Genomic DNA, 20,185 nt, shown 5'->3' on the forward strand with positions numbered 1-20,185 from the left:
TAATTGGATATTTCCTTCTATACTTTTTAGCACGTAGCTATTTATTATTAGCATTACTCTTCCGACGTCTGATTTCTTTTTAATTATAGAACATGCGTTTTTCTAAGGTACATGAACTTTTGGGATTGACTGTATAGCATCCTTAACCAATCCGTTGTAGCTTCACATAAAATCGATGGAATGAAATTGTTAGAAATTGGTATGTACCTATGCAGATTCACGGGACAGTGGATTTCCGCGATCGGCAATTTTTCATCGGTATCGCTCAGCTGTTCAATTTCTGGCCAACGATGCTCAATGAAGGATCCTCATCGTGTCGTTTCCGGTGGTGATAATACCTCACCTCGACAGACAATTTTCTCCGTTGAAGGCCAGGTCCGCGTGTGACTTTCGCTATCATGTTTTTCGCGTCGTCGATCACCTCCGAGCACCGGCTGGACGATCGTTAAAAATTACCGCGAGGCTAAATGACCAATTATCACCTGACACCGGGCAAAATTTACGGACACCGAACAGCAAATAAATCCGTGCACAAATGATCCATGAGCCGTACGCTGAGAATCATCTCCTGATGCTCTCGTTCTGCGAACGTTTTCAGCAGGCCTAGCTAGCACGCTCGCTTCGATTATTCTGATCGCTCGTACGCGGATGGACGAGGAGACAATCGAGGACATCACGAGAGAAAAGGAAAAAAAATTCATTATCTATGATCGTGAACGCTTAAATCGGATCCCGATGACCGCGAGGCGTCCCACGCGTTCTTCGGTCTGCGATGATCAGGTTTACTGAACGTAGGTCTGTTCCTGCTTCGATCCGTTACCAGGAACGTCGGAAGGACGTTTAATAAATGATTGCTCGTAGAAAATCAAACGATCAGATCCTCACGACGGTAATGTAAATTGATCTTTTATTTGATTTATGTGCAGAAACATCCAGGATATCATCCAGAGGGAAAGGATCGGTGTACAGCAAAGGCGGCGGTAGTAGGACATTGTCCAAGCGATTTTTAAACGGCAACATCATCACCATCGGCCGGTTCAATCGTTCCTTACGAGCCACTCGCGAGTTAACGACACCAACCTGGTACCCAGGCTTTCTTAGGGGCACAAGCGACGGACAGGCAGCGTGTATGATCATTGAAGACTATCCCCCTCTGCCCACTAAACCGAGGCAATATCTGCATCAAGATACCACGCAACGATTTCTGAACCACCTGGTCCTACCCAAGCACAGGACCTCAAAATTTTCCAGGTGGGTCGCAGATTTATATAAAATACTTTAACTTCCGTAATGATGCTGTGATTTTAATTACGTATGTTGATTTACAGTAATAGGCATCGAAAGCTACAGCCGTTCAGAGAAACGTGACTGGCGTCAGCGGGTAGTGCGGCACACTTCACCGCGGACAACGAGAATCACCCTGACTCGACACGTAACGAGCTACCATCGGGTAGCCATTGCCTGGCAACGTCGCTGCACAGCAATCAAACTGCCGCTGATAAACGTGAGAAGTAGATCGAGACGGACGAGGACGAAAACGTTACCTACTTGAAGAGCCAGGAGCCCGGAGCATCCGGATAACGAGTGAGCGACCTGAAGAAGCTCTCCGCAGCTTTTGACAGTACGCGGCACTCGCGTTCACCATTCGGTAACGCGGCGCGTCGTCACAACGACGCCTCGTCAGAAATCGCTGTTGTCGCTCGGAAGGGACGTTAAATTAACCAGAGGCAAGAGACGAAAAGATAAGTCATCATGGGGAGTGTCAACGTGAACCGCAACGTCAGCGATGCGTTTTACCGCTACAAGATGCCGCGGATCCAAGCGAAGGTCGAGGGAAAGGGTAACGGCATCAAGACAGTGATCGTAAACATGGTCGACGTCGCGAAAGCGATCGGCAGACCCGCCACTTACCCTACCAAATACTTTGGCTGCGAGCTTGGCGCTCAGACGCAATTCGATTTCAAAAACGAGAGATTCATAGTGAACGGTTCGCATGACGCCACTAAACTGCAAGACCTCTTGGACGGATTCATTCGGAAATACGTACTGTGCCCGGCTTGCGACAATCCCGAGACCGAGCTGATGGTCAGCGCGAAGAAGGCTACCATCTCGCAGGGATGCAAAGCGTGCGGCTATCACGGGCTGTTGGAGAGCAATCATAAATTAAACACGTACATCTTGAAGAATCCCCCGAGTTTGAATCCCGCGGTACAAGGCAGCTCCCTGACCGAGGGTAAACGTGGGAAACGCTCTAAACGTGCTAACGGCGATACCACCGCCGCAACGACCACCGCGACTACCAATGGTGATCGATCTGGTTCTCCGGAGAATGATACGAGCACCACCGACATCGTGGTCGAGGCTCCTGAGAAGATGGCGGACGAGAACGGGGACGACGATAACTGGGCAGTCGACGTGTCGGAGGAAGCGGTACGAGCTCGTATGCAAGATCTGACCGATGGCGCGAAGGGAATGACCATCAGCGACGATCTCGACAAGACTGAAAAGGAGAGGATGGACATGTTTTACAAGTTACTCAAATGCCGTCGCGACGCCGGGCAGCTGGACAACCACAAGGAACTGATCACGGAGGCTGAGCGTCTGGAGATCAAGACCAAGGCGCCGTTGATACTGGCCGAGTTACTGTTCGATCAGAACATCGCTCTTCAAGCAAAGAAGTACCGAGTACTGCTACTACGTTTCACTCACGACGACATCAAGGCGCAGAAGTATTTGATCAGAGGAATCGAGCAAGTGATAGCTCTGCATAAAGACGTCTTGATGCCGAAAGTACCTGGCATTTTGAAGGTAACGTAACTTGTTCGACTAGCTGAAACGATTCGATCGCCTGATCGTTCGACTGTTGCAGCTGTTTTACGATGCTGATATTCTGGAAGAGAAAGCTTTGTTCGAGTGGTCGAACAAAGTGACCAAGAAATACGTGTCGAAAGATTTGTCGCAAGAGATTCACGATAAAGCTACGCCGTTCTTAACCTGGTTGCAAGAGGCCGAGGAAGAGGATTCTGAATCGGAAGAGGAAGACGATGATTTAGAGGTAAGTATTTACATACGAAATAAATGTCATTCCTGTTATTAACGATTAACTTGATGATCGATTTTGCAGATCGAATATGATGACAGAGCCAAACAATCGCTGAAACCGCAACAGTCGCCGTCTGTGCAGAAGCCTGCAGTAGTTAACGAAGACTCGGATGACGAGGATGATTTTGATATTGATGCCATTTAATGAGAAAGATTGGATAAAGGATGCTCCGTGGTCGGGCACGAGAAAAAAAATAGGGGAAACGTGCCCGATTGAACGATGATTAACGATCATTTTTGTCTGAACACGATACAAAGAGCCGCAATATAATCTTATTATAATATAGCATTTTCGTTAATTTTAGGCCACAAAGTGATTACGAATGCCATTATTACATGTACGAGAAATTTTCACTGTTCCCGAGTTAGCAATATTTATCTGTACGGTAATTATTTTAATTGTTTTTAAGAAGCCGATTACGAATTAACTAATATCATTATTCCTAATTAATTATTGAGAGATTTTAAAGAGGGAAAAACTAACGATGCTTCGAATGTCTTGATAAGCATCTACTTTTAGAAGAAAGCAAAAAGATATTGATAGTTCTCTGCCGTTATTGGGAAGTTGGCCTGCTGAAAGCGTTCTCTATTGTATCTATTTACTATTCAAATAAATATGGTTTACCGCAAAATTATTTCCGCTATCCCGCAATTTTTTTGTGACGATTCAGCACACCGATTAAACGATCGTTTTTATTAAACTAGAGAGAAGATCGACTGGCGCATCGGCATAGATATAAACTGTTCCGACTTTCGATTTCCATGTTATAATATCTTTCGCAAAGAATCTTGCCGACTATTCCATTTTTGATTCAACGTGTTCGAATTAAATATCGAGATATCGAACTTGCGTCCATGAAAATTCCGGTAGGTGTCGCTGCGATCGGGCGGAGTCGCTTCAGTCGGATTTTTACTACTAGCTGACGGTGGACTTTCATCTCGAAGCTCTCTGATTTCTCCTCAAGAATTATCCGTTTGGAGGAACGATCGTTCGAAACGTGCGATTTCGCGTATAACCCAACGGTTCGGTACAGTGAGAGTCGCGTTCGGCCGCGGGACGTCGTCGTGAAATATGTGGTTATCGTGCTCTTGTTAACTCGCACGGTGCTCGCCATCTTAGTCTGTCATCAAACCCGCAAGAATAAAAGTTCAGTGGTTCGTTCTATCCTCCGTCGAGGACTTATCGCAGAACGAGAGGCTCGACAAAAGTTCCTCCGCATTGTGAAGATCGTACCGCGGTGTAAATTCGTGACAGGGATCGGTGAGTGAAGTTTGTTTTTGGCAACGTTGTCCATCCGCCGTCGCACCGTCGTTACGTACGTTTCACGGATCCCCACGTAAAACGTCGTACGACTAGCTGAAAAGCCTTCGGCCCATTGCACAGACGTTTTCTTCAAGGTCTGTCCTCGGTGTGAGCATCGAGGTATCCTGCCGTCCGCCAGGAAAGTGGGATGATACACTGAACAGGGGGAACAATTCCTGCGTGGACCGTTCACAAGGGTGAGTAAGACCTCGATCGTTCGATCTTTTTGGAGATAATTTTCTACCGATTTGATAAACGCGCTGGTCTATATACGAGGTGCCGAATTGCCCCACCTTTCGACGAACGGGAGCGACTCGTTTCATACATTTCTGTGAGATCCTGTGAAACCATGACAGAGAACCAGTGACCATGACGATGATCGTAATGATAATTATCTGTTCTACCGCATTTAGAAAGGAGCACGTTTCATCGAATATTCGCTAATGTCTAGAAAGGAATTGCGCCATGTAATACATTCGCAATTCGTGGTGTCATTAGCCTGTTATGCGTCATTACATCGGTATATGCAGATAAGTGAAGATCAATTGTGATCGGTGATAAAACGTTCGTTGTTAATCGGACGTACTTTCACTGGTGAGGTAAATTAAATTCGACTGACAGATCTTCTGATGCACTTCCCACTCAATCGAACTTTTACAGGAGTCCTTCAGGTTTTATCTTTGCAGCGTCCCATAAACTGCTACCGCTGCTCGGTATATGCAAACGAAATTCGAAACGAATATGCGACTGTTATACGATATGAATCTCAATCAGCGTATCGGCCGTTACTTCTTAACAAATATAGATCTTCTCGTTGCGCGACCATTTCTGATCCGTGCGCTTTGTCATTGACCCCTTTCTATTGTACTTTCGAAAATTCTATTTACCAAGCATTTCGCAAACTAGAGAAAAATGCGAAATTCGACGATACAGTTTCAAATAGATCTGAGATGTCTGTTTCGCATATGAATCTCAATGAAAGACCAGCACCAGGATAATCGTATTAAGCGTATAATACATTGTTTACCCTGCGTTACGTCAAATGCTCACGCACGTGCTCTTTCGAATATCGCTATCGATCCGCATCGCATATACGCACAAGGCCACCTAATCTATTACTAACGTCGCTACACGATCTCCAAGATATTTTTGTTCTTCGAAATAATAATACGCCGATAAAGATAACGAACTAAAAATGTATCGGTTTTAATGAATGAGACGTCGAAAACTGTTTTCAGAATCCTTGGGAACGGTCTGGTGCACGGGGCACTCCTCTACGAATGAATGCACATGGCACTTACAAGTTGCAAGTTACGTTCCGTCGTCATGCCGTGAGTCATCGAGTTACCGCAGACCCCTCGCTCCTCTTTGCAACGAGAAGGATCGCAAAAATGATTCTCACAGAGAACTCTTAGAACTCCATTACGAATCGATTAGAAGACGGCTGATTATCGAGGCTTCTTAATACTCTCCTCCTAACGATTCTCGTTCGGTAAAGGGTGAGCAGAAAAATTGATAAGGGGTCGGTCCCACGTTCTCGTCCCCTGCGATGCGTGAAGTGTCATACACGCGTGACACCCTCTCTCAGATTCTCCTCATTCATCGCACCCCTTGACGACCCTCCGGTTATTCCTACTGACCGACTGACGTTTATTCGCGTACCGGGACGTGGCCGAGTACGAAACCTCTTCTTATCATTCATTTGCATTACCTGATCGCGGTCTGGACGTGCCGATGCACCGCGTTTCATGCAGTCGTAGGAACACCCATGAAATGCGGACGCATGCGCCGCTGTTTCATCCCCTCGTCACCCTGACGGGTGTTTCGTCCGCGGAGGGTACCGAAGCCAAACGTTGGCCCAGCTCTCAGTAAAGAATTAAACGTGGTTCCGTGAGGTGCCCCCCTTTTAGGAATCATATTACGGGACACTTTTTAGCGTAGATGTACAGATATATGTAGATTCTATTTTTTTACTGTCGACAAACGGTATAAATGATTTTTTTACGAGAGATCCGACCGACTGAAAGTGACAATACGGCCGCGAAGACTATCCGCGAAGAAACGGCAGACAGATTGATATAGTAGAGAGAGAGGGAGAGAGAGAGAGTTGCATTTTTTTTTGTACGCGGACTAGGTAGGTCCAACAAAGTCCAACCATTACCGATGGGTAGAACAGATATGTCCAAAACGCTGAACGCTTATAGAATGTGAGTAGTTCCCCTATTTACGAATCCTTATACGATCCGCTTATTCATTTCGTTATCTACACTCATTCCCCCGTTCTTCTTACGTATCAGACGCTTGGCCATCGTTTGTTCGTTTCAGGAAATCCTCGCGAATGCATGAAGATAAGAGACGCTCGGAGGCCTCGTGAAACGGCGGTGAAAGAATCTCGGTGCATGTTCCTCGTTCACTGTCGCTGCTGATAACTCATAATACGAGTTTCATGAAAAATCGATTCGCAGACTTTTCATACTCCCTCTGCAGAGTCGATCGATCCGCAAGAATTACTCTCAGCCCTGTCAGTCTCTCGCCAGTAAATTATATCTGCGGCGTTTAAATCCATGAGCCAAGGTTTGACGGAACGTCTGCAGGAGGTCAAAGCTCTTTCCCGATGCGGTTTCCCAAAATCCTTGGACTATCTCACTGATCTCTCAGTTGGCCGTTCGTGAATTTCCGGTTGAGTTTTATCGATCGAAACCTCGCGTCAATTGCCTTTTTTCTCTGCGAACATTTCGCCATCCTTCTTTGTCTGTGCTGCATATATCTATAGAAATTCTGTCGCATAAGAGAACACGCCATGGCTTGCGCTTGCGTGAAATTACTTGGCCATCGATTCTTACCGTGGTTTAACGTCGGCCTCTGACATGGGGTAAGTTCTCCGTTAAAACGAGTCCGCGTTCAACCGATATTCATCGTTCTGTGATCGTTCCTCGCGCGAATCGTTCGACGTCGATTCTCTGTGAACGCCAAGACCGGCATCGCCGGTCTTCTGGAAAATTCAGTTTTCCTCGGACAGACGACGAGCGCTTGTGCGCAGGGACCGAGCCATTGATTTCTGTGGATTTTAACGCGGCCCTGACATGGGGTAGGTTTCCATCCGAATGTAATTTCACAGAAACCGGTGTTCGTGCGATCCGATATCTTCACGTTCCCGATCGAGGCGAGGTAGATCGTACGTTCAAGTAAAAACGCTAAACGAAAACGTTCTCTGTACGTACGCGAAGGTCGGACACGTTCTTGCCTCGGCCGCTATTCCTGATCGATGCCTATTTTCGATTGCGGTTAATTATTGACGCGTAAAGCAAGTCGCTCCGAATACCGTTCACCTTCGTTTTACCTCTTTTTTTATCTTCATTCATCCTACCATTGCGTCTCGACCGCAAACGTTTGCGCAGACTGCACATAGTTCTCGTTATCACTGGAAAGCATCCTATTGTCAGCGACGACCGCGTTATAGTTGACATCTCGTCAGTCGATTAGACAAACCAAGAACATCTTTGTAAATGATTTCTGACTCGCATGAACTTATCTTTCCTATTCTACTGACTATTCATTGCATTCTGTTTATCTTAACGTGTGACAATGTTCAATTTCTAGCAAAAAGATAGAGAACATTGGTAGAATGACGGCCATGACGCAGGAAGAAATTATGGCTGGTGCCAAGATCGTGGCCCAAGGTCTGCAAGCCCTCCGAACCGAACACGGGGGGCTCTTGCAGGCCTTGCAGGCCCAGGACGCACCGATCGCAAGGGACAAAGCCAGTTTGCTGTCGAAGAACATCGAAATGATACAATTGGGTCTCGACGAGGCGGAGGTCATGATAGCTCTTGCGAACCACTTGCAAGCGGTGGAGGCCGAGAAGCAGAAACTCAGAACGCAAGTGAAGAGGTTGTGCCAAGAGAACGCCTGGTTGAGGGACGAGTTAGCTGGTACGCAACAAAAATTGCAAGCCAGTGAACAAGCGGTAATTATATTTAATCGTAATTCCCGGCGACGTTATCGGAGAAACGGGAATACAGTCGATACCTTTGTTCGTTAGCTAGCCAAATTAGAAGTAAAGAAGGAACACATAGATTTTATGGAGAGCATGAAACAGTACGATCCTGATCCACCTGCGGACGATGAGAATGCTAAAGACAGGCCGCCGGACGATCCGATGGTCGATCTGTTCCCGGACGACGATGCGGACGACCGAAACAGTAAGTGTACGTTCGCTTTCTGTCTATCTTATCTAGTGTCCCTCGTAGGTGTTTTTCGAGCCCGTGTGAAACGAGAATCTGACGGCGAACTTCGCTGGGAGTTACTCTCAGATTCTGCGGGTCACGCGGTTTCGAGCTATCGCGATAACGTACACTTTTAGCAACGTTTGCTGTTTTTTTACCGTAGCGATATCACCGACTCCGCCGTCGCAGTTTGCACAACAGGTGAACGCTGGATACGAAATACCTGCACGTTTGCGCACACTGCACAATTTGGTGATACAATACGCGAGTCAAGGCCGGTACGAGGTGGCCGTACCTCTGTGCAAGCAGGCGCTGGAGGATCTCGAGAAGACCTCCGGTCATGATCATCCGGACGTCGCCACGATGTTGAACATCCTCGCGTTGGTGTACAGAGATCAGAATAAATACAAAGAGGCGGCGAACTTGTTGAACGACGCGTTGGCCATCCGCGAGAAGACTCTTGGCGAGAACCACCCGGCGGTCGCCGCGACGTTGAACAACCTCGCCGTTTTATACGGGAAGCGTGGGAAGTACAAGGAGGCTGAGCCGTTGTGCAAACGCGCCCTGGAGATCCGAGAGAAAGTTCTTGGTCGCGATCATCCGGACGTGGCGAAACAGTTGAACAACCTCGCGTTGCTCTGCCAGAATCAGGCTAAGTACGAGGAGGTCGAACGCTATTACTCGCGGGCGTTGGAGATCTACGAACAGAAACTTGGCCCGGACGATCCTAACGTCGCCAAGACGAAGAACAATCTCGCGTCGTGTTACTTGAAGCAGGGCAAGTACAAGGACGCAGAGGTTCTGTACAAGCAGGTGTTGACGAGAGCGCACGAAAAAGAATTTGGTGCTATCGCCGGCGACAACAAGCCCATCTGGCAGGTATGAATGCTTCGGTATTCTACGAAGCGTGAGACGCTTGTACGATGGTCCGACGATCAAATCGGATGCTCCCGGTCTTGTTTCAGGTCGCGGAGGAAAGGGAAGAAAATAAGCATAGAAACAAAGAGAATGCCCCGTACGGAGAATACGGAGGCTGGCACAAAGCTGCCAAGGTCGACTCGCCTACAGTTACGACTACTCTAAAAAATCTTGGTGCATTATACCGAAGACAAGGCAAATACGAGGCTGCCGAGACTCTCGAAGATTGTGCTCTCAGGTCACGAAGAGAGGTAAGCTCATTTATTGATCATAAATTCGTCCCGGTTCTACTTTCACTGTATAAGCAATGGAATATGTAGTACAGTGAAAGAAATTAGAATACTTCGGAGTCAGAGCTTTTAATTCGTTAGATTTTAATAGAAACTGATGTTGTCCCATTTGTTTTGAAGCAGACATTAGAGTTCGTGAAGCAAGGGAAAGTAGCGCAGATTTTAGGCGACGAGAAGGGGTCGACGAGACGCGGGTCGCGGTCCAGCTTGGCCAACAGCGAACACGAGCAACACGAGGAGGTAAGTTGAGCGCGCGTCGTCCTACGAGATAAACAAATTATTTTAGTCGCACTGCATGTCGTAGCACACGGATCAGTCGTCTACTATCCTTTTCTTCTTTCTTTTTGTTCTTTTTTCGTTATCCGGCCCGTGTTCCGACGAATCGGCGATACAACACACAGGGCTCGCTGCCGGTGGTACAAAGGGCGCTACACGAGGGACAGTCCGGCCACAACGACGCTAGTCCTAACAAACCCGGTTTAAAAAACAAGCTATTCCAAGCTTTCGGGATTCACTCCTCCACGTAGGATCTATATCCTTCACCTTTAAGTAGTATTTCCCTGTCGTTTCGTTTACGCCGAAATCGTACGATAATTCTCGGTGCACGAAGCGCGTCGAGAGTCTCCGCAAGGTGTGCCAAGTTACCTTTCGCAACGTAATAGGAATCGCGGATCTTCACTGATATTCCTATTTAACTTGCAGAACACCTTGTACTTATAGGCTGAGAAATCAATTATTTAAGAATGAAACCGTACGATCGTTTTGCAGTACGCGTTAGGTTTAGGTATACATATTTAAAAATCGAGTGTGACCCAACCACGCTGAGGAATTAATTCTCGAGACGATTCCTTCTGAATGCAAGCATTTATAGAAGTGTATAGTTTTTTTCTTTTGGAAGGACTGGGCGTCCGGCAATTTTCTGGGCATAATACCGTTTTCTCTCGCGATTCTCGCGTATCCTCTACGGAAAGCACTGCATAATAGCACATTCTTTTATTACGTTTACTGTAAACCTTGATAAACCGTTTGTTGCTAATTCCATTTGACTGTCTCCAAGAATACGTCGAATAACAGCTTCTTACGATTGATTTTCACTTTGCAAGCTGTGATAACGTCGCCCTATGATCAGTTTGTGTAAACGTATTCGAAAGGAAAACCCGAATTCGGTTTCAGGTGCTTTCTACGAAGCATTTTGTTTTTATCACTTTCCATTATTTATCTGTAATTATTATTATTGACTATTTAAAAATCTTTACGCTTGTATTATACACGATCGTATTAGAAAGCATTAGAGACGATGAGCTTCCAGATTCTCGTAATGAAATTGCATAAACGAGTTTCACTCGTGACTAAATCGTTGCCAAGTGAAACGTGTATCGTTTGTTTTTTAACGTCGGAACTAGCATTCTTTGTAAGCCAGAACACCGTGAAATCACGCACACGAATTATTTGTAGGTAGCCATTTTTTGGTAGCAACAGCTTTTGCTTAACTATATAGTATCGGTATAGATTCGCAAAGGTGACAGTTTTGTAATGTGCGATGAAGATGCACCGATTTCTTCCTGTAACGTATTGTCCCCGCGACGTTTTAACATATGACTTTTACCCGTTTCTCAGTTTTAACGCAAGAGAAAACATTTTGCTTCGAGCTTCGAGATGAATCGAGTCATCGAACTCTTTCCACTCTTTATTTAATTGTAATTAACACGCGTTTCATTGTACATTCTTTGTTTCTCTTTTCGAAGAGGAGAAACTTTTTATTCAGGTTAGGGAGACGTTTTATAATAGTACTGGCAGGATCCGAGGTGCCTCGAATTATCATTTTTATTCGTTACGGGAACTATTAATTATTTGAGAATTAAGAATATAGCCTGTGCAATTAATTCACTGTCTTATACATATACATATACATACACATATATATAAAATTATATATAATTTTTATTCGCATGATAGAACGTTTTTTAAGATTTGAACTGTGCGCGGGAAAAATTCGTGGCACCTCGTATCCCTCTTATTCTTCTTTAATTAATTTTATACTGCGTTTGAAAATTCGAACTTTCCGATCGGACGAAAAAGAAGGATTGAAGAGACAAGATTGTTAAATGCTGAAACTGGATTATTAATAATAAGTAGTGCCTTGAGACTTGAACGAGCGATCGAATAAATTATTTTCTAACTGTGAACATGGTCTCCTCCCATCGATCGATCGTCGTCGTAAGATCGCCCTGCCACCGTCCTCCCGTGCCTCTTGGTCCCATTCTTCTTTCACTCGTCATTGACAAGGCCTCGTGAAACGTATGGGAATGCGCGTAAGAACAAGTTTGCATTTATTAATATTCCTCGCACGCTGTTTGTGTCTCTTAACCAGCCACCAATTGTCATCAGTTTTTTTTTTTCGATATCTGCGTTGTCGTTTTGTTTCGCTTTGATTTGAGTATACTCTGCGGGCCGGGACTTAGAATAACAGGATGTCCCTCTGGAGTACGATTTACGTCTGGACAGCAAAAACCGGGATGAGACTGAGAGACCGGGTCTCTTCAGCAGGTGCGTATTCGTAGATTTCGTAGACTAATTATTATCATTATTACTTCAGTTCTCCTTCGCCGCGACCTCTCTTCACTCGATGCACAAACCAGCCCTCCAATCATTTTTCTTTCGATTCACCTTTATTTATCTCACCACCTCTTTTGTACTTTTTTTTTTTGTAACGAGGACACGCCTGTGACTCATCGTTTAACGTCGATTAATTACGGCTTGGATCTCGTAAAATCTGCATGGGACGTTGTAATAGTTTGCTTGTGTACATAGGTTGAGCGATTCATTGATCGCGAACGTTACTTGGCTTGCCACGGTAGACACCATACGGATTAATATCATACGTTTCTTCCAGCTTTCGCAACATTTATTTTATCAGTCTCATGCAGATCTCATGGCTTCAATCGTTGAGAATCGATAGGAACTGTTTAGACTTCATCTGTAGATAAAGAGTCCAGTTTTCGATTGAAGACACGAGATGCTTTGACAGCTTTTTTTTATACCGATTTCTTTAGCGAGGATTTATTGTCTGCTGTTTCAGGGCCGGAAGTATTCGGTTCGTGCGCAGTAAAGGACACTACATTTACGTAAATAAGAGAGCTATACGCGAAACGATACCAACAGGATGATAAAAGGGCTCTGCATTGTTTGGTCGAAACATTGGCTGACGTCCGTTTCTCTCTGGATCGTTTAACGTATAACGGCACATTCCAGCTGCTTTTCTCGATCAATCAGACGCACCGTAAAAAAAAATGAAGTACTCCATGTCGCTGTTCGTGCCTCGACAAACACAATTGTAGCTTCGTGCTAACGACTGACCATTTCAAATAGAAAGCAGAGAGAGAGAGAGAGAGAGAGAGAGAGAGAAAGAAAGAAAGAAAGAAAGAGAGTGAGAGAGCGAGAGCGAGAGCGAGCGAGAGAGAAACGTAAGAATACTTGGTTCCACCCTGCTTCGAAACGTGTATCTGAATCAAAAAAAGAAAAGAAAAAAAGAACATCCCACCATTGCATTCCTTCGCCTGCTGAATCAAAGAACATTGGTCGAGTTGACCAAAGAAGAAGAACCGTGATGTATTCAATCTTCTCTTCGTGTTGTACAGAAAAAAGCGAACGAACAGTTTCCTTCTCAAAAGCATTGCGTCCATTAATGCATCCACGCGCAAAACTGATCGATCCGTATATACATATCCCTTCGTTCAGAGGTCGTAACTCGCTACAGCTTGAAACTTCACGACGATCCCGGAATCCCAGATGCTCAGACATTTCTTTTTGATCGAGTCATCTATTTTTTATAAATCCAACCGCGAGTCGAACAGGAGGATCGCGGAAGTGAGATTTCAAGGAGTTACGAACACCATCTCCGGTATCGCGCTGATCATTACACCGTCACGTTGAGGATGATGCGACACACGCGTAATCATTCCACGAGCCACCCAGCTTGTCGCTCGAGAGAGAAAGAGAAAGAGAAGGAGCAGAGGTGATTCACGTTTGAAAACGTCGCTTAGCATTATTGTATTCTCACACATACATTAACACGAAGGACACCATTACACCGTGCACGTTAGAATAAGGCGAGTATACTCATTGTCATAATTGAAAAAAAAAACACAGTGTAACGAAGCAAAAGAGTCTTGGGAGTCTTCGAGTCGTGAACCGCGTATAGTGGAAGTCGCTCCGTTCTATTCTTTTTCCTATCTGTAATCCCGTTTAAGTACTTATATTACGTACTTCTTACGACTATTTAAATTATTCTAAGTTTGAACCGTTTTGTCATCTCCTTTTTAACGAGCATCCAATGGGCGAGTGCAAAAATTCATTCGATTCGAGAATTATGAAAATGTCAACAGATTCGTTAAATTATTGCATGCTGCCCGATATATGTATAATGTAATTTATTCTCTGTCTATTTATTTGTATTCTTTATTATTTAAATAAAAATAGAGGAACCAGTAGAATTTTTGCATTCACCTGACGCGTCCACGTAACGTTACGTTGTATTATAATTTCGTTCGTTTAAATTATTTTAGAAGTTTACTTCTCGCCTTTAATCGAGTCCTTTTCGCAGTGGTCAAGACCAAGGATCGTAGTGTGACCGGCTGTGAATTGAAATCGAGGTATCGTTTCCGCGCTGATCGACGATCATTTGAATTAGTCGAGTCCTCTCGTTCAAGTTAGATCAAGAAACAGTTGAAGCAATACTGAGAAATCAATCATGAAACGATTGAAACATGAATTCCATCGGACTGGCCCAATTCAAACGACATCGAATTACAGCCTGTACCGCGTGCGATTTCCGGTTGCGAGACGAGTTTCGTTTTTGAGATCCTTCGTCGTTACCTCCTTCATTTTTACAGTACACGTTTTACACATTAATTTCCACGTGTATTCTCATTACCCCGAAGGGACATGCATTTTACATACGAATAATCTGCGCCTGAGAGCTTGAAGGCCTAGAACTAGCTTTTACTTTCTCGCCTCTTGATCACCTTTGACTGAACTTTATTCGTTCCTTTATGTTTTTTAATTAGAAGCACAAAGTAACCGCGAGATGAGCAATAATTTCGCCTATACTGGTGTTCTCGAGAGTCTAGGACCATCCCGCGCAGCTTAAAAGGTGATGGGGGTCGCAGCGAATTCTCTCCACACGGTTCAGTATACACGGTAAAGCATTGAGATGCACAGAACGATCAAAAATTGAACTGTGCCAGGTCCTAGACTCTTGAGAACACGAGTATAGATTTTTACCTTCGAGCACCGTACGTATTAACGCACATCTTGCACCAGGTCTTGATTTCTTCTTTGCTTATACGCGACTGTAACACGGAATTGTAATAATTTGCTCGCTCGTCGATATTTAAGAACTGAAGTGATGCTTTAGATATATATATATAATTAATTACCATTGCAACAGTAATTGTGAAAAATTTTAATATCGTAACTGCGATGAATTGTGATAAATAGTAGTTATATTGACTGAGCAACGGTGATATATACGTCGATAACAATTCGAATTGGTGTAAGATATTAGAACGAGATCGGTCTCACAACGAACGTTCTTTTTCTACTTGGAAAAACCCGCGATTTTTAATTGACCAGACGGTTTTTAAACGCATGTCAAAAATTTTGTAATGCACGTTTGGCGAGCGGCAGGAGACCCGTGACGTATTCAATATTTAATTTAAGCTTTTATTATTTATTTACGTTCGTTCGCATGGAACAGATGGTATCACCCGTTTTTTCCTATATTTCGTTCGAAGCGAGCACCGAACGGGCTGCGAACCGATGATCTACCTTAAATTTCGAGGAATAAATGTGATATAGTATTAGACGATAAGATTTAGCGTCCACTGGTAAACGTTGAACGTAGTCGCTTTATTCCGTAGTCAGCCTCACGAATTTTGTTCAAGTATTGCAGCTCTCAGGTGCAAGTACTATTGTAAGTTTTGATTTATAATAAATATTTCCACTTGTAATCCCTGTTCAACTCCTCCGCGTCGAAGACCATGAAATTACCTATTTATTGTGATAAGAACTTAGCATTGTACTCTCTGCCTTCGGATTTTATTAAAATTTCGTTGCTAAGAAACCCGGCTTCGTTTCATTTCGATCAGACATTCGTAGCTCATCTCTCGTAGTTCGAAATTTGGTCGATAAAAATAGATGGCTAATTTTAGATGATACGTACACGGCGGACACCATAAGCTGATAAGATTGTCCGGTTATTTATAACGCCGCGTACGTGGCTGTAAATTACGTCCGGTTATTATCTCAATCTCCAGACGGTACGAATGCGCGCTTTCGCAATATCGAAATGAGATGTTCCATGCAAATACGGCGCAGATCGGTGTCGATTGTAGACCGGGTGATCTCTTCCTGGCAAAGGTTCTCGTTTCCTACCGTGAGGAGAGTGTTTCCATTGGCTTAACGGGCCGTACGCGTTCTCTCATTGGTCAGTGTTTTTCGTTAATAATTCAAAAACCGTGTCTCATTTTGCATTTTACCAAAGGAAATTGTTGTTCAGAATCATCCCTTTTCAGCACTAACACTTTTTCTGGGACACCTGGACCACTTGCTCCATCCGTTTCGAATTATAGAAAAGTTTTTATTGAGCATAATGTTACACGTTACAATAGTAATTAATAATTAATAAGAAAGATGTCTAGTAGAATCGATGATCAACGACGTTACGACTTCTGTTCTTTCCTTTCGCGAACGGAAATAAAGACTATCGTGATCGCTTACAAAAGGGGAGAATAATGATAGTGAGAAGATATTAAAACGGTACTCCTTTTTGTCTATAATAAAACTGCTGATCTGTATCGGCTTGACTAGCATATTAGAAGCATTATACGTTACGGTGATCGGATTAGATCTCGAGTGAGGGGGGGATGATCGAAAGCGCGGTTTAAATGCGAGGGGGTGCGTATCGTTGATTGATCCACGACGTGTATTGAGAACTCGCTTCGTAATAAATTAGGTACCACATATAAAGGAGAGAAATGTACATTTATAAATCGTTAACTAATTATTATCGTTTACACTTATCATCGAAGGGGGTACACATCGTTATTACTTTTTGTTCCTTCTCCGTTCCCTATTCTTTTGTTGTTCGTTCTCCAGTAATGTGACGATCGCGAGGCTGATTTGTACGTGAGTTTCTTCAGTAGTAAAATATTATTCGCTCCGCGACAGCTTACCCACCCCCGCCCCGAAAAACAAACTCTGCTCGTCAATATTTGAATCACTCGTTTCCGGAGAGAGATAGAGAGAGACTAATTAGTTCCACAGCCTTTTATAATAACATTAAGTGAGCAAATCAGCCTGGCGGATTCGGGATCGAAAGGAAGAGGATGAGCGAAACGCAGGAGCCCGCGCGCGCGCGCGCGCCGAATATTAAAGATACTTGGTAGTGTTCGACGAACGATACATAGTAAAATATTGTGTGTACAACTTCCCAATAAATATAGCGACGTCCGCCTTGTCCAAGTACGTGCACGTACATTGCTCGTGTATAATCCGTCTCGTCGAGAATTGGTACTTAAAAATAGAGTCTAAACTAGCCTTCCGTGCTTCTAAGTCTAATATTAAATTTGTATCAAGAGGAGACACCCTCTACGATCCTTTACTCGGTCACGCTTTAGGCTTCATCACCTCCGTCAGAGACTGTCAAGGATTTCCCGATCTCCTCCGCGTCACGGTTAAATCACTTGGTCTGCCTGTACGATAGTTAAATATTAAAGTAAATGAATCACCGAAGGGACATCGCAGAAACTTTGACCGTCTTTTTCAACCGATTGAAAAACGCCTCGCCGACGAGACTGGTCCATTAGTTAAGTATCGAATACTGAGGAAAATACGCTGTCCCTTGACTCGATCACGAAGCAGAGACAGTCGTTCGGGAACAATTCGTTGAGACCTCGCTGCGTTTCCGATCCGACGCTCTAGCACCTGTCTTCGGGTAAATCGAATCCGATTATCTTTAGCTGCGTTCGGTCGAAGCATTGCACTACTCCATTGCACCACGTTCGTTCGAACAATTCTTTGGATCGAAAAATTATTGGCAAGAGATTTTTAATCAATAGAATCGTAACGGAAACCTGGCAGTGTTCAAGTATAGATTTAATTGCCGCAGCTAGCTTCGTGCCCGAGAGATTTCGATATACGTCTAAATGTGCGGAGAATAAAAACGCGACGTCAGCAGCAATGAAACTAGATAGTAAAATGTGGAACGCGTCGGTCGTGAAACCGACGACCGCCGGTGGTCGCGAGCCCCGATTAAGAACTGGTCTTCGGCCAGGCGATCTTCGCGTCTATCCGCTTGTAAGCGAAAAGACAATGAGAGAGCTCCTGCGGACATTCATGGTCGCCGAGTAAGGTTTCTATAACAAAAAAAAAAAACGAATAAAATCAAATGATGAAGTATGAACGTGACAAGTTGGTCGACGCATGCCGGTAGCTCGACCTTGAACGCTTCTCGCAGCCACGCTTAGATCTGAATTTCTATGTTCTCACCTTCGCCTTGGACCAGCTTGAACAGGCCGTAGTCCTGGGGATTGGTGCATCTGATCTTATGCGCGAGGATGCGACAGACCTCTCTCGTGTTCATGTTCGGTCGCACGGGCAGCGTCCTAGTGTTCAGGGAGCCGTGCAGTTCATCTGGTACTAAGATCCGTAGTACGGATGAACAGTCCGGCGTTCCACAGCCCTGAAAACGATCGAACGACGTTGTAACGTTTGCCCGAGGATCATAGAAACCCGTTTATAATGCTTCAGAAGCCGTCGGCCGCGAAGTCACTCACGTTTAACGTGGACATCGTCCCCTGGCTGGACTTGAACGTCTTCAAAACGTGAACCGCGCTGGACAACGTCGTCAAATAGTATCCCCCTTCGCCGGTGAGAAGAGAGGGATGAAGCAGGCCCCACATGTACTCGGCTTCGACCTCGGCGTCCACGACTTTGCCGCGGACCAACACCCAGACCAGAAGGGGAAGGAGATCGTCGGCGCCCAGCGTCACGGTTCTGCCAGAGTTCGCGTGCTTCACCTGACAAACCATTCAAAACGAACATGTTTCAAATATTGTTTTTTAAAAAATTCTGCTTAGCAGCCTGTAAAGAGGTACTCACAGAATTGAAAATCGCTGAGAATGCTGCTAGGAGGTGCTCCAGCTTGTCTAGGGGTGAGTCCGCTCTCTGAAGTCGGTCGATGTACTTGAGGATTTTTTCCAAACTCGTTTCCGACGGGGGTACGATCTTTGGCTGTAAGCAAGAGCATTCGCAATGCCTTAAAAGTCCACTTGGAGAATTATTACAGAATATTTAAATAGCTACACGTTCAATACGATCACAGTTATGCGTAATTAGATATAATTAGAAGATACAAAAATTTCGCATTTATTACTAAGGATGTGTATCAATTTAAGACTACTCGCTTAAGTCGCGCACTGGAACGCTTGGAAAAATTCTATGCAATAAAGTTTGTTCGCTTTATCTCCGTTTTCGACTGACCATCGGCGATTAAATTAACGTCCGACACTTACTCGAACGCCGAGATCCTGAATGTGTTTCCCCTGGGCATGTTGGATGCTCTCGGCGAGGGTCTGCAACGATCCGGTGGTCGCGTAATGTTCGATGAACAATCTGTAAACGTGTTCCCTGAGCGGGGTCACGACCAGTCCCATCATCACACCCTCTAGGATCGCGTCCAGGTTCAGGAACTCGTTCGCCCTCAGCTTCACCCTTTCCTTCTCCACCTCTTTCTCGAACTCCCGCTCGCCGTGTTTCACCAGGTAGTTCTTCATCCCCGACATGAACTGTCGCATGTTCCTCATCACCACGTGAGGGCTCGCCTCCTTGCCCTCCTTCGTGCATTGTATAAAGTTGTCGATATTCTGGGAGAACGTGGTCGTTTTGTCCGCGGCTAATTGGAGGGCGTAGGATCTTATGGTAGAGCCTGTCCCACCGTTGTCACGGTTCTTCAGGGCCTTCAACCTTGGTGGAGCTGTAAAATGGAAAATAATTTCGGATAAAGTGTGCAAGTCATTAACGGTTTTTCAAACGATAATGCAACGCTCTCGGTGCTGTGCAAACATGTTCTCTTATCGATAATGGCTCACACGAAATTCTAAAATAAGTGTAGTGTGAAACTTATAAGATGTGTAAATTAAGGATGTATTGGCTATACAGTCAATCCCAAAAGTTTATGCATTTTAGAAACGCATTTTTTAAAAAGGAATCAGACGTCGGAAGAACATTGCTAATAATAAACAACAAACAAAAATTTTTCAATTTTTCCGAGATTGCTTAAAGGG

At 44.7% G+C, this 20,185-nt stretch overlaps 4 protein-coding genes across 13 annotated transcripts in view; 3 read left to right on the plus strand and 1 right to left on the minus strand.

The window, feature by feature from the left end:
- Positions 1 to 1,415, plus strand: part of LOC108630479 (uncharacterized) — a 10,004-nt gene extending 8,589 nt beyond the window's left edge. For both annotated transcript variants that reach the window (XM_026818082.1, XM_026818083.1), the window contains exons 2-3: positions 927 to 1,251; positions 1,329 to 1,415. In XM_026818082.1, the coding sequence (XP_026673883.1) occupies positions 927 to 1,251; positions 1,329 to 1,368 (365 nt within the window). In that variant the 3' untranslated portion in view covers positions 1,369 to 1,415. The remainder of the gene's footprint in view (positions 1 to 926; positions 1,252 to 1,328) is intronic.
- Positions 1,416 to 1,727: 312 nt separating this feature from the next.
- Positions 1,728 to 3,734, plus strand: eIF5 (eukaryotic translation initiation factor 5). Its single transcript, XM_026818077.1, has 3 exons — positions 1,728 to 2,808; positions 2,870 to 3,055; positions 3,125 to 3,734. The coding sequence occupies exons 1-3, from the start codon at positions 1,753 to 1,755 to the stop codon at positions 3,245 to 3,247; spliced, it is 1,365 nt and encodes a 454-aa protein (XP_026673878.1). The 5' UTR covers positions 1,728 to 1,752; the 3' UTR covers positions 3,248 to 3,734.
- Positions 3,735 to 3,988: 254 nt separating this feature from the next.
- Klc (kinesin light chain) lies at positions 3,989 to 15,963 on the plus strand. 8 transcript variants are annotated; one of them, XM_018033791.2, is made up of 10 exons: positions 3,989 to 4,363; positions 4,501 to 4,602; positions 5,644 to 5,904; positions 8,006 to 8,372; positions 8,448 to 8,613; positions 8,795 to 9,510; positions 9,597 to 9,800; positions 9,960 to 10,079; positions 10,241 to 12,386; positions 12,919 to 15,963. In XM_018033791.2, the coding sequence occupies exons 4-9, from the start codon at positions 8,031 to 8,033 to the stop codon at positions 10,364 to 10,366; spliced, it is 1,674 nt and encodes a 557-aa protein (XP_017889280.1). In that variant the 5' UTR covers positions 3,989 to 4,363; positions 4,501 to 4,602; positions 5,644 to 5,904; positions 8,006 to 8,030; the 3' UTR covers positions 10,367 to 12,386; positions 12,919 to 15,963. The 8 variants fall into 8 exon arrangements, with proteins under 8 accessions (XP_017889280.1, XP_017889279.1, XP_017889277.1 ...); XM_018033790.2 differs by lacking the exon at positions 5,644 to 5,904; XM_026818076.1 differs by lacking the exons at positions 3,989 to 4,363; positions 4,501 to 4,602; positions 5,644 to 5,904 and adding exons at positions 6,542 to 6,612; positions 6,731 to 7,277.
- A 901-nt stretch (positions 15,964 to 16,864) lies between these two features.
- Positions 16,865 to 20,185, minus strand: part of spri (Src homology 2 domain-containing protein sprint) — a 64,986-nt gene continuing 61,665 nt past the window's right edge. For both annotated transcript variants that reach the window (XM_018033786.2, XM_026818073.1), the window contains exons 13-17: positions 19,415 to 19,875; positions 19,002 to 19,133; positions 18,677 to 18,919; positions 18,390 to 18,582; positions 16,865 to 18,256 (exon numbers count right to left, since the gene is read on the minus strand). In XM_018033786.2, coding sequence (XP_017889275.1) covers positions 18,153 to 18,256; positions 18,390 to 18,582; positions 18,677 to 18,919; positions 19,002 to 19,133; positions 19,415 to 19,875 — 1,133 coding nt within the window. In that variant the 3' untranslated portion in view covers positions 16,865 to 18,152. The remainder of the gene's footprint in view (positions 18,257 to 18,389; positions 18,583 to 18,676; positions 18,920 to 19,001; positions 19,134 to 19,414; positions 19,876 to 20,185) is intronic.

The sequence above is a fragment of the Ceratina calcarata genome, unplaced genomic scaffold, assembly GCF_001652005.2.
Source record: "Ceratina calcarata isolate Rehan_Ccalc_2016 unplaced genomic scaffold, ASM165200v1 scaffold77.2, whole genome shotgun sequence".
Classification (NCBI taxonomy): domain Eukaryota; kingdom Metazoa; phylum Arthropoda; class Insecta; order Hymenoptera; family Apidae; genus Ceratina; species Ceratina calcarata.

What these genes read in the sequence shown, in the direction of transcription:
- eIF5 (XM_026818077.1), top strand. Translation starts at nt 1,753, where the DNA reads ATGGGGAGTGTCAACGTGAACCGCAACGTCAGCGATGCGTTTTACCGC. An exon ending in AAGTACCTGGCATTTTGAAG is followed by an intron (nt 2,809 to 2,869) that starts GTAACGTAACTT and finishes CGACTGTTGCAG; the next exon opens with CTGTTTTACGATGCTGATAT. An exon ending in AGGAAGACGATGATTTAGAG is followed by an intron (nt 3,056 to 3,124) that starts GTAAGTATTTAC and finishes TCGATTTTGCAG; the next exon opens with ATCGAATATGATGACAGAGC.
- Klc (XM_018033787.2), top strand. Translation starts at nt 6,569, where the DNA reads ATGGGTAGAACAGATATGTCCAAAACGCTGAACGCTTATAGAAT. An exon ending in ACGCTGAACGCTTATAGAAT is followed by an intron (nt 6,613 to 8,005) that starts GTGAGTAGTTCC and finishes TTCAATTTCTAG; the next exon opens with CAAAAAGATAGAGAACATTG. An exon ending in GGACGACCGAAACAGTAAGT is followed by an intron (nt 8,614 to 8,794) that starts GTACGTTCGCTT and finishes TTTTTACCGTAG; the next exon opens with CGATATCACCGACTCCGCCG.